This window comes from Ciconia boyciana, chromosome 15 (genome assembly GCF_034638445.1).
Source record: "Ciconia boyciana chromosome 15, ASM3463844v1, whole genome shotgun sequence".
NCBI classification, from domain to species: domain Eukaryota; kingdom Metazoa; phylum Chordata; class Aves; order Ciconiiformes; family Ciconiidae; genus Ciconia; species Ciconia boyciana.
The window spans coordinates 4,254,392-4,267,569 of NC_132948.1; the positions used below are offsets into that span (position 1 = coordinate 4,254,392).

The 13,178-nt window shown below is 47.8% G+C and overlaps 1 protein-coding gene across 1 annotated transcript in view; it reads left to right on the top strand.

The window, feature by feature from the left end:
- Positions 1-300: 300 nt before the first annotated feature.
- Positions 301-13,178, top strand: part of BICDL1 (BICD family like cargo adaptor 1) — a 47,727-nt gene continuing 34,849 nt past the window's right edge. Inside the window, exons 1-2 of the mRNA XM_072880260.1 lie at positions 301-642; positions 5,351-5,566. Coding sequence (XP_072736361.1) covers positions 301-642; positions 5,351-5,566 — 558 coding nt within the window. The remainder of the gene's footprint in view (positions 643-5,350; positions 5,567-13,178) is intronic.

Sequence of the window (13,178 nt, forward strand, 5' to 3'; positions counted from 1 at the left end):
GGGACTTGGGGCCTGGGCCCGCAGCAGAACCAGCGAGACCCGATCGCAGCAGGCGGTCCCAGCAGGATCCGTGCGAGCTGGAAAGCACAAACCTACACAGACAACCGGGCCGCGGCCCCCCGCCGTGCGCTCCCCGCGCCCCGTCCCTGCGCCGATGAGCGCGGTGCACGGGCGCTGCCGCCGGCGGGGCCCGGCGCCGGGGGGCGGGGGCCGGGGGCGGCGGCGCTCCCCGCCCAGCAGCCGCAGCCGCGGGCCGGGCGCGGGGGGCGCAGCGGAGCGGCGGCGGCGGCGCGCAGGGCCATGTCGGCGCCGTGCCTGCGCCTGCCCGCCGCCGGGTCAGCACCGGCGGAGGCGGACAGCGCCGGCGGCATGGAGCCGCCCGCCGCCGCCGCCGGGGCCGCCGCGGCCGCCGCCCTGGAGCTGGCCCTGGAGGAGGAGCTGGCGCTGCTGGCCGCCGCCGGGGAGCCGCCGGAGCCGCCGCCCGTCGCCGCCGCCCGCGACCCCGAGCTGCTCTCGCTGATCCGGCAGAAGGAGAAGGACCTGGTGCTGGCGGCGCGGCTCGGCAAGGCGCTGCTGGAGCGCAACCAGGACATGAGCCGCCAGTACGAGAGGATGCACAAGGAGCTCACCGACAAGCTGGAGGTGAGGCCCCGCCGCCCTCCTCCCGCCCTCCCTCCCCCGGCCCGCAGCTCTCCGCAAGGGCCCCCGCTTCAGGGCCGCGGCCCCCGGGAGCCCCGCGGTCTTTCCCCGCGGAAAGCGGCCCCTTCCCCGACACAGCCCGGGGGCGGCAGGCAGGCACGGGCCCCGCCGGGCAGCCCACGGAACTCCGTGTGGCCGTGGTGGGGAAGAAAGCGTCTAAGAAATCCCTCTTAGGCCTGGGGGAGGCAAATCTGCTGTTCTTCCCCCTCCCCGGCTGCGACGGGGAGGCCTGGGGACGGGCTGCAGCACCTTGCTTCGAGAGGTTCCTGTGGGTGCTGTTTTGCCCCAGGACCCTGGTACCACCTGGGCGAGGAGACGTGCACTGTGCTTGTCTCGTCACGGAAATGCCTCGGAAGTTAAATTTATACAGCAGGTACTGAGCTACAGAGCATATGTAACCCTTACGCTTAAGCTGTTGCAGCCCAGGCATTAGGCATGGCAGGAGATAAGCCCTAATGATACGTTTCTGTTAGCTGGTTCCTCTGAAAAATACCTACAGGAATGTGGAGAGAGCCGTTTGCCAGGAACTCGGTGGATTGAGCTATTTATTGATTTTTAAAGATGAAATAGAGCTATTACAAAGAAAAAGACTTGTGCAGGCAGCTTCTTTTGGAACAACTCTCTTGCACAACTATGTAAGAGAGCTGCTATTACCCCCACTCTTTTTCTCAGCGATACTCTTGAAATTTTAATTCTCCCAGCAAGTAATACTGCTTAGAAGGCTGAGAAAAAGCCCCTCTCACCTTTCTGGAGAGAGTTTGAACAGTGCTGGATTAACATTCAAATTTCAAGTCACAGCCCTAGAGCAGTTCTTTCTGCACAGTCCTGCATATTCCTGTGTTCCTTCCTCATGGACTTACATCTCCCAAGTTCAAGAGGATTTGTGAAATTACTGTATGGCCTTTGTTCTCCTGACAAAATTCGTCTCTATTGTTAAACTCAGCACTTTACCCTAGCTGATCCCTCCTTCTTTGCAGGGAAATCTCTCAGCATTTACTATTCTGGTAGAAACAATAGTGAAGGTGACATTTGCTCAAATTGTTGTTTAGTGGCACTATTTATCAGATTAAAATTTCCCAGAGCATTAAAATTTGACAGAGCGAATGTTTTCAGGTTGAGCTTTAAGCAAGAACAGACGTATGTGGCGTTGTGCTGACGTGGTTTTCCTGATGAGTTGGAGTAGAACCTTTCCTGCCGTTAAAGGAAAAATGCACAAGTTTAGGTACTCGCTGAGCTGCCTGTTAGGGAGTTTGGGAGTCTCAAATACCACTCGCTGTTTGCAAAATGTAAAGATGAAAAGGAGAGGGGAAAAAAACTATGACTTCATAGTACTTTAAATAACATCCCCCAAATGTTTACCTCTGCTCTTACGGGCCCACTCAGAAGGTGAACGAAGGGATGGTAAACGCAGCTGGTTGTTTACATCTTTTCATCCCGTTACTATCGCTCTAACTTTTCAGTTGAATAACAGAATATTCCTGCTTTTCAGGCTACCCATCTGACAGGAGTTAGTGTTATCTACTTAAGGGTCAGATTTTTTCCGCTGGGTTTGGCAGATCTAAGATGGTGCTACTTCACACAAAAAAATCAAACTTGAACATTAATCTTCTACAACACAAGCCTGGTAATCCTAGCCTCTGCAGATTAAATGTTGGCCTCCTCCTGTTGCCACTGAAGTGAACAAACTTTCTCAAGAAGCTTTTCAATTTCAGAGGAGCAGGAAGGAAGGACCCACATCTGTTACCTCCTTCCCTATGCTGAGAACTTCCGATGATGACCAGAAGCAAAGTCTCAGATGAGATCCTTGGTGACAGTTGCACCTGATATAGTGATGTTTAAGTAGCATTTAGGAGAGATTTTCTCCCAGTTAACAGTTCAAAGTTGGTTACAAGGAACTCAGTGAAGCCTCTCCATTTCCCAATAGCCAATATGCTGGCCTGCTCCTCTGGTGCTTTCCCTCAAGACTAAATATGTTCTAGTTTTGTGGGTTCATTACTGAAGTGCAGCATTCCTGCCATCCACTCTGGCAACTCTTTCACTGAATTCAAATTTCTAATCATGGAATTGAAGTCCTGTAATAAATTCTAACATGTGATCCTAGTCAGTTTTATCCTCTGTAAGGGATTAAAACAGCTAATACGTCTGGTTCCTCTGACACAGAGAAGCTTGCCGTGTCCAAGCATTTTACAGTATGAACCCTCATTATCAGCTGGGAAACTCCTGCTTGGTCTCATCTCTTTAAATGAGGACCAGCCCAGCTCAGTTAAGTTGAAGAGAAACTGTTTTCAGAAGAAAACATCTTCTAGAAAGCAGTTCTGTGTAAAAATCAGTGAGCAGCTGGTGGATGGAGAGACACTGGGAAACAAGAAACTCACCTACTGAGGACAGCAGTTTGCCCTGTCATCACTACATGGGAAAAAAAAAAACCTATCCAGATCTGCAGCCATGCAGGTGCTGGGGTGAGGGCAGGTGAGGGGAGACAGCTGCTGGGAGAGGAAGAGGCAGGAGGAATCAGTCAGCATGTCCAGTCTGGTTTATCCTCCCTCTTTGCAACAGCCTCTGTGTGCCCCACTGCACCGTTCTAGTTTCTCCATCACAACAGAATAAACTTGATATTCTTCGCCTCCCTCTAACTCCAACCTATGTGATGGCCGTTTATTGGACCTGTATGTAGTGTGGATTTTCTTTTGCAGTAAAGGACTAAAGTGGGTTTTAAATGATTGACAAGCCTTATCAGTGGCTTCTAAATCACATTTGAGTATGTCTGGGGAACTTCAGCTGCAGTGCTGCTCCCCAGCAGGCTGAAGTTTAATCTTCCATTTAGAGAAGGCCCTGGATCTTTCTAAACGTTGCCTAGCAGTGAAGGAGACAGAGCTATAAAAGACAACATTTTCAGTGTGCCGCTAAAAGTGAAAGTGTGGCTGCTCCAGCCACGCTTAGGCTACAAACAAGATTTCTTTGCAATGGTTGTCATGGGCCTGGTGCTGGGATCTCATGCCCACCTATTGCATTAAAAAGAATTATAATAATGCTTAGCTCTCTCATTTGCAAGGGGTGCTCACTCTTCTAGTGTCTGAAACACAGGGAAATACTTTTGCTTTGGGACAGTGTTTTTAATCAGCCTTCCCTCACATTTGAGGGTTTTCCAGAAAGTCCTGAATTTGCAGAAAGATTTGGAAGGGCACAAGCAGGGTGCTGCTACACTGTGCTGGAAGGAGCATAGGATTTGGAGATAAGGTCAAGAAAGAGAAAACATGGCACCTTCTGCAGAGCAAGAGGTGGAAGCTTAGTGATAACACAGGCCAGAGGGCTGCTGGAGAAGTGGAGAGCTTTGACATTCAGACCTGCTCGGGAAGGTGGCAGAGACCCTGCAAGGGAAGCTGTGTGTCATCAGCAGTAGGCACCCAGGGGAAACAGCCACCTCACAGCCTGTGTTTCTAACAAGCAATAAAAAGCCACTTCACGTAAATGCAGTGCAATTTTCTTTTCCTCCTGGCAGGTTTATTTTCCCCTCCTATCATAAGCGCCACGGGGATTGCTCACTGGGGGATGATACCCTGGGAGAAATGGGCGAGCACTGCCAGTGCTGGGCCCAGTGGGTTTCTGTTCTTTGCTAAGACACATTCCTAAAAGGCTGGTGAATCTGATAGAGAGTAGCAGCAGGTTATTCTGGGGGACAGAAGACAACCAACAAGGAGAGGGCTCCTGCTCTTCAGGTTTCCCTGCTAATTTTGGGACATGCCCATGTCCCCAGCCTGTGACTATTCTGCAAGTACACGCGTGGCTTCGGTCACCAGGGGAAATTCAAGCTCAGAGTTTCAGAGCTGGGATTCTTTCAAACGGGCACAACATAAATCTGTTTTGACCTGATTTGCAGCTCTGTTTCAGTCAAGCCCTCATTTAACTGAGCCTATAAAACATGCAAAAGTTCCCCAGACTCATGCTATCCCTCATTTTCCAGCCAGTCCTGAGCAGAGCAGAATCTCCAGAACTGAGAGTGGTTTCTAAAAAACCTGCAACCCAGAATGTGCATGTATATAATGTCTATACTTCATTATATCCATTGCCATTCCAGAGTGGACTGCATCAAACAATAGAGTTACTGTGCGTTATCAAACTACCAGGCAACTAATTAGGTCAGGAATAGAAGGAGCAAATGGATAGATGACTGAACTGTTGTTCATAAGACCCATATGACAAGAAAGATGCCTCATCCAGATTCCTCATCAGCAGTAAGGATACAGTTTGTGTAGTTTTGACTATAAAGGCAATTTTTAAAAGAATCATGCTACTGCCCACTGAAATATCGCTTTGGAGTTAAGCTAGGCTCTGCCAAATCAATTGGCCCATCTGACCTATATATTCTGCCTATTGACATGCAGCCTGCTTTACTCTTTTGGCAGTTGTTTCAGTAAAAATTCAATGTGCTGATCTTCAGAGGCCAAGGACAGGCCAGTTTCTGGAAATGGAAAGCAAGTTTAGTGCCAGTGACTTGCCCTGACATGGGATTGCCACCTCCGTGGCATTGTCACGCTCTAGTACCATTCTCTTCCCTGCGCAAAAGGTTTCAGCCCTAAGCACAGAGGAGGAAAAGGAGACAGCATTCACTTTTTTCCTCCCTTCCTAACCTCTTCTCCCCCCTGTTATCTAGCACCTAGAACAAGAGAAACACGAACTAAGGAGGCGATTTGAGAACAAAGAAGGAGAATGGGAAGGAAGGGTATCTGAACTGGAAAGCGACGTGAAGCAGCTGCAGGACGAGCTGGAGAGGCAGCAGGTTCACCTGCGCGAAGCTGACCGCGAGAAGACGCGGGCCGTCCAGGAACTCTCCGAACAGAACCAAAGACTCCTGGACCAGCTCAGCAGGGTGAGTCACCACAGCACGGTGAGGGCAGGCACCCAGCCGCCTTGGTCATGGGAAAGGCTCACAGCTCTGCTATAAACCACCTTTCAGGCAAATGAGCGGGAAAGATTCCTCTTTAAGGAAAAAAAAAGGTTCTGCATCTGGTCAGATTACACGGGTGTCCCTATAAAACATGCTGCCTTTAAACTAAATTTTAGACCTTTAAGGAATGCTGCATTTCACTGGCAAAACAGTTATGTTTCCAGGTTGAGTGGTCATTTACTGCATCGATGTCTCTCTCAACTGTTTTTGTATCTAAAACTGATTTAGAAAATCTGTTTCTAATTTACAAATAGGCTGAACAAATGTAGCACGCAAGAAAAAGGCTAATCTGTGACAGTGAGGTGAAAGGCTTTCTGCTGGCCTCCCATTTTTGACATACATTGGCTATATGAATTGAACATACCATGTCATTCTAAGATGGTGTGTCCCTGCAGATAACTTTGCCATGTGTGAGAACCTACTGAAATTCCTTGGAATGGCATGTTTCAGCAAAGAGCTTAACTTGCCTCTGAATGAAAGAGGATTTATAGTGAGGCTGTTACAAATCAGCCTAATTGACTGAATGCTTCCAGCATGGGTTTCTTCCTGACAGCAAAAGACTTAACAGTTTCTGCCTCCTCCCTAGAAGTTAACCTGTCTTCTAGAATTAAGAACCTTGTTTTTTTCTCCCTACTGGACAGTTAGTACAAACCATAATCTTAATGCTTGAGAACACAGTTACTCCAGCAGATGAAAGCATTTTCTTCTCACCAGTTGCTTACCCCCAGAATAGCACAGAAAAAAAATACACACCACAGACTCATGCTGAAGAGGCCCATCTAATGTTGTAAGACCACATTTCAGACTAGATTCTGTCAGAGGTGAGTCTCTGGGGCCAACACAGGGATTGCCTAAGGGAGGGTCAAAAAATTCAGTCACAACACTAGGACCAGAAGACTCTGTGTACAGGTCCCTTCAGTTGTCTTCACTCGATCTGGGTATGCAGTTTTCCTGTGCCTCTGGAGGTGAGAAGAGCAGGTCTTGGGTATAACGCTCTGTAATGGCACTGGAGGAAATAATTCCTCGTTCTGCTACAGATTTTTCTTGTCAAGTACTAAAAAAGCCACTTAGTCTGTGGATTTGTTTTTTAACTGGCTTTAAAAAAAACCCAAAACCAAAAACACCCCAACTTCCTTAATTCTAGAATATTGCTAATTTTCCGTGTTTTTAAAGCAATATCTTCCAAGTATAGCAGATGAGCTAGTGAAGATCTTTCACCTCTTCTCTGGACAGAGCATATTTCACATACAACATGGATGAGAGATTCCACCGAAGCCCTTGCAGAGCTCCTGTGTTGTGTCAGGTTTCTTATCCAGGGCTAAGAATTTGGCTCCCATCAGATTTGGTGACCCTCAGTGATTTTCTGTGTATGCATGATTTCCATCACTGGCTGGGAAATGTAAGATTTGTTATGGTCCCAGCATAAGCACAAACTGAAAGATGAGTCTAGAAGACAGGAAAGGAAAGCCAAACAGCTTGCTTTGGGCTTTAAACCTCATGGGATTATCCTCATGTGACACTTGTGCTACAGGAGCCTCTCGCAGCCCAGGTGCTCAGAGGGCTGCTCAGCTAAGCCTTGTGCAAAGGAACCACCAAGTTAGGTCTGCCACCATGCAATGTCCAAGCATGGGTTTTGTTCCCTTAACTCCCTATTACTGCCAGAAATAGTCTTCAGCCACCCACTTCAGAACTGCCACATCCTGGGAAAAAGTTGAGTCTAGGTGCTGCCCTCACTGCTCCAGCCCAGCCCTGCTCCCAGCTTGGAGAAGAGGACTGTTGTTCTCCAACGCAGACGAGGCAGACTGATAGAAACAGCTTGCGCTTGCCAAGGCACAATTTGGTGCTCATTGAGTTTGTCACCTGGCCAAAACTTGCTAGTAACTCAAATACAGCAATGGATATAGCAAGGGTGTAAACAGTCTTCCTAGAGTCATGAGAATCTGGGGAAATTGAAACAGAGTTGGAAGTGGCCTGTTGTCATTCACCCAGGGCTTTGGTTGAGGCTTTTTAAAATCTTAGCATTACATTAGCACTTGATTCCTGGGTGCTTAGTATTCCACATTTGCTGCTCCATAGTGCAATTGCAGTCTTATTTGTCTGGTCTCTTATTTTGAAGAGGTTATGCATGTAATCCCTGAGGTAGTGCTTAAACCCTGCACCCACATCATTCTGGCTCCTGTCACTACTTAGGCTTTCAATAAAAGGACAAAACCAGCTGCATGGATGTGCTTGCCTACAGCTGTATTGCCATAGGCTGGAGTCTTGCTAGGGATCATGAACTGAGCACTGGGAGAGGAAAAACCCTACAAAGAAGTGCTGTTACAGCTTCTGTGAACTTTGAGGTGCTGCTAGTATTCTCCTTGCATTCCTGGTTCTGTGTTTTGCACCTGCATTTTGTGTCACAGTGGGTTGTTTGGGAGGAGAGGGTTATGAGAAGTCTGTGATAAGGCAATGAAAGCCTTAGTCAGAGCCTCAACTCTGCCCCATCCGACACTGTATACCCTACTAGAGGCTTCACTCACAGGTCAGAAAGAAAGGTTGCTCTCTGGTACGAGTCATTCTACGCTAGCAGGTACTAGCTCTTTAAATCTGAATTTCTACAGTTTTTAGCAATTAACACCTCATGGCCAATTTCACAATACTTGAGCATCTCTGAAGGTATTCTCTTGGCACTAGGCTGTGTATGTCAAATGACAGTCTCAGCCTCACGAGCTACCACGCCACATGGTCCTGCTTGCTTCTTCCAGGGTCCTTGGGCTTCAGCCCCTTTTACCTCAAAGCAGGGCAGCATCCACCATCTCCTTCATCCTACCCCTCCTGGCTTCCTGCTGCTGTGATATTCTTTCACCACCTAATTAAGCTTTAGGACATTTTTTTAACCCTGCCTTCCCCAGAGATGAAAGGCCAACCCAAGCACATACTTTTTTCCAGTCTAAACCTGGCACAAATGCTAACCAACCAAGCACGCAGTCCCGCACACCCACACAAGGATAGCAAAGGGACCTGGAAAGCTCTGTCTTGCAATTAAAGCATAGAACTAAAAAAAAATCCATCCTCAATTCTGGCAAAGACTGATAAGGAAAACTCAAGGATGGGGATTTCAAGTCTGTTCCAGTCTCTAAAAATGGGGATAACTGTCTTGCCTCAGAGTCACCAAGAGGCTAAAATGAGGTCCATAAAATGATTTGAGGTCTTCAGATGAGATGATGTAGGAGAACTTTGCATTAATAATAATAATAATAATTAGGCTATAAGGAACTTTGCCTCCTCTTGAAATACAGCCTTTTGTGTGGTTCTCTGCTTTTAGCAGAACAGAGATACTGCCCGGGGTTATAGCAATATTAAACCATGGGGAAATTAGGTGGGCTGGACTGAGAGCTCATAGTGAAAGACATGATTCAGATGCCAAAGATCAAGTTTAAGATCTCCAGAGTAACCTTGTTTTTTAATTTGCTAAGTGATGATTAAAATCTCCTCTGCATGTTGATTTGATTTCCCTCCCCCTGCCTCAGCACAGCAAAGCATGTAGTAACTCTCAGCAGTGTGTCCACACCAAGCTAAATGCCGATTTTACCCAGGAGAACTGCAGAACACATTATGAGCAGTATGCCAAGGTACATACCACTCACCATAAATGCTCAAAGATAAAGTATAGGAGTCAAAGTACAGTTTTGCTGAGAAAGTCAAGGCTTGGGAATTATTACATGTTCTGTTTCCAGCTCCTTCAGTCTCTCCCATCTGTTTCAGTTCCCCATTTGGAAAAAAAAATACTATGCTTTCTGTCCTTTTAAGTTATAAAATTTTGGGAGAATGGGCATAGGGACAGGTCTCCTCTTACATGTGCCCACAGCACCTAACACAGGAAGAGTCCTGTCCCCACCTTTGGGCTTCTAAGAGCTACTAATGCAAAGAATAACAACAAGCAGCCCTCTTCCTATAATGAGGCAACATATTACTACTTTGTCAGGAAGTGAATGAAAAAAGACTTTCACACTGTTTCTAAGTGGCTTCACCAGATGGCTTTCCCACACATTTCCTGCTACCAAGCTCTGGGCTCCTGTAGCTGTTTGCTGCATGTAGCTTGGGTGAGGGTGTATCCTTCCCAGTTCAGTTGGGCTTCTTTTATGGTACATAGAGCATAAGGAAGTAATTTCACAATGTCAAGCTCAGGTAGTTTTTGCAATGAAAATCTGTTTTCAGTGGCAGGAAGAAGCGTGTCATCTTGCACCGCTGAAATAGCTCTTTGTGTTTAGAGAGGAGTGCTCGGCTGCCGCGGCATCCCTCGGAGGGGCCCTCAGTCACCAAGTTCTTATATTCGCTCAGCATCTAGTGCCAACATATGCTACAAAGAATGAGGTGTTTCAGTCAGTCCCTCTGGTACAGCAAGAAAATGATCAGCCAGCCCACAAGTCTCCAAAGGAGGTTTTATTTGCTAGCCACAAAACCTTCCTTTCAGTAATATTTCAGTTGAAGGAGCTTTGTTTCTAACTTTGCGCTGTAAGGTGCAGCATAGCTTCAGAGAACTGTCAGGCACTGCCTGACTTTGATTTGAGAGAAACATGTTTTTATTCAGGAATGAGCTGACCATATTATATTCACTTTTCCAAATCACTTTTACTTTAAATACATCCTTTTGTGGTCAACAACATACTCACAAGAGAGGCGGCTTTGTTGTCAATTATTGATTTGAAGAGTTTTTTCTGAATGGTTGTTTGTTGGGTCTAACAGCATAGGAACAATGTTGGTTTTAAGAAAACTAGACTAATCATTAAAAAAAGTTACTGGAACAAGTGTGCTGGGCAAAATTCACTGCTTTTGCCATGCAAGAGATCTGTAGCCATTACACTATGAGCTAGCTTGTCTTTAATTCCTTATTTTATCTGTACAGATGCTTAATACAAGCCTCCTTATGTTTCTTGTGTATTAAGTTGTCTCCAATAGCTCAGCAGGGCATATTGGGAAACTCCATGCTTAGCACAGAGGCAAGTAAGTCAGGCTGAATTTAAGTACTGCTTCAGGGGTTTTATTTTTAAACAGAAGAGAATCCTGAGTGGGCTCAAGAAGAGTTGCTTTGACTAGCCCCACATTTCAAGGTGCAGATCAGTCACTACACTGATTTCTTTTTCATTAGAAGTCTCTAGTTTTTTCTGTGGCTCAAAGTGTTTACTGGACCTGTTCAGTAAGGAGTAGCTTACTGTAAGGAACTCCATACTGAGCTACTCGATAGCACATAGCAAATCTTAACCTGTATCACCTCTGAGCAGTCTAACTTCAATGGAGGGGGGAGATTGCAGGAGAAAAGGCAGCATCCCTTCCTGTCGAAGGGGCTGAAATACTGCATTTCATGGCAGCTTAGGTAGGGCTGCTCACTCCTTGGGGTAGGCAGACAGCCCTTCCAGCATTGCTTTGTGCCTGGCATGAGGCACACATTACACATGGTGGGGCGAGAGGAAACAGATACCAGCACAAGACAGAGCCAAACACTGAAGCCAGGAAACCTCCAATTAACCACATCAAGCACTCTCCAGCTCCCTGTCCCTCTGGAGCATCAGCAGATCCCAGCACTACGTAACCAGATCCCCGATCACCCAGTGAATACCAATTAACGCACATGCAGAAAAGGCTCCTTCTCACTAGCTACTGCTCCCCTAGCAGAGAGCACTTGTTAATAATTCAGCTTCATGCCACATCAGGACTGGAGTGCTGAGGCTTTCTATGCTAAAGCTGTAAATATAGGACGTGACTGCAGCTCCGTGTTCTTGCCTGCAAAGTCCTTCAATGAAATGATTCAGTGCCCTAGAAGGTAATAAAGAAACATCTTGAGGTCACTGCTAAGTGGCACTCACCCACCATCCATCTGGGGGAAGGGAGACAGGCAGGAAGAAAGGCTCAACCCTCTGCTGAGAGTCTGGCCAAGCTTGCAGCACCTCTTAACCCCATTTTAGGGCACCCAGAGCTTCAGGAGCCAACTGGAACAGGGCCATCCGGACACCAAGACATAAATGCAGCAAACGCCAAAGAAATAATTTCAGCAAAGATGGGGAGAGGCACCTCTACAGAGTTTGCCCAAAGATTTTGCACCCACCCATTTCATGCAAGATTTTTATCCTTGTATCCTTTGGTTTCAGTACTGGTGAGCACTGAGGGAACGGGCAGAAAGCTGTACACAGAATAAAACGGGCACACACTGCTACTGAACCACAGTGCAAAGCCCTGCCTAGGGAAAGGGTTAAAAAATACTATTAAGGTTAAAAAAAAAAAAAATGTTACTATTAAGGCAGTGGAACTACACAGATCCTTGCTCATGGGGAAAAGGAGAGCATCCGTCGGTGCCAGGGGCTGGGTGGGACCCCCGTCCTCCCCCGGGGCAGCGGAGCAGGTACCCCGCCAGCCCCGGGGACCCCTTGCTGGTTGCTAGGTGACAGCACACCACGGTCCCAGCTGGTGACGTTGCCGTGGCAACCGGGTGTGATTTCTCTGCTTGTAATACCATCACAGTCAGCGGACACGCAGGGAGACGCACTTGTGACGTCCGAGGCAGGCGGGCGGGTGGCAGAGGCCCATCTGCCACCCCCGTGGGCTCGGTTCGCTGCCGGGATGTGTCCCAGGCATCCGCCATTTCATTTCCGTCCGTCCGTCCGTCCGTCCCCCCCCTTTCCTCCCCTGTTCACAGCAATTTTCCCCCCAAAATCACCCTGGAGATCTCCCAGCCCAAGGCAGCCTGTTGTCCACCCCACCCACAATAAGCTTTTGAGCCTGCTGGGGGAAAGGTAAACATTTTATTTTCTTGGTTAAAAGAGCTCCTTGTGAGCAGGTCAATCAACCCACACAAAGGTGACTCCGCCAGGGCTTGGCACAATGCAGCTCCCCCTGGGAGCCCAGCTCAGGGAGCACAGCACAACGGAAACGCTTATCTGCCAGAGCCACTTAACCTCTGCGTATGGCTCATCTTACATCCTCAGAGGCTTGTGGTGCCTGGATGGAGCAGCAGAGACTGGCCCCATGCGACACCCCCAGAGCTCCTGCCCCCCACACCTTGGGCAGCACATCAGCGGCATGAGTGTCTAGAGCACTATCTAGGACAAGCATACATAAGTGCTAAGCACCTGGTAGTCAGCCATACCTGCTCTTCTCTGCACTTCAGCTGAGCCCAGCTCACAGCCCAGCTTTCACCTCCAGCAAGTGGTTCTGGAACAGATTTTGGGAGTTTCTGCAAGGCTTCTGCCTTGAGGCATTAGTAGCACCACTAAGCTGTGAACATCTGAAAGCAGGAATCCAACATGAAACTGAAGGTGAATTTGTTCTGGGGTGAGGAGATAAAAATCTGAATGAGCACCTTCCTCCCCTCTTGCACTGCACTAAAAATTTCAAGTGGCTATTCTGTTTGGGTCCAAGTCTTTATGTTTATAGGAATTGTTTTATTATGCAGTAGCTCAGAGTTAGGAACACGTGGGCAGAAGAGATTTTTTCAAAATATTTCTGCTTATTCACACTTGCTGTAAACACTTCCTCCAGGAGATTCTAGAAAGTAGGA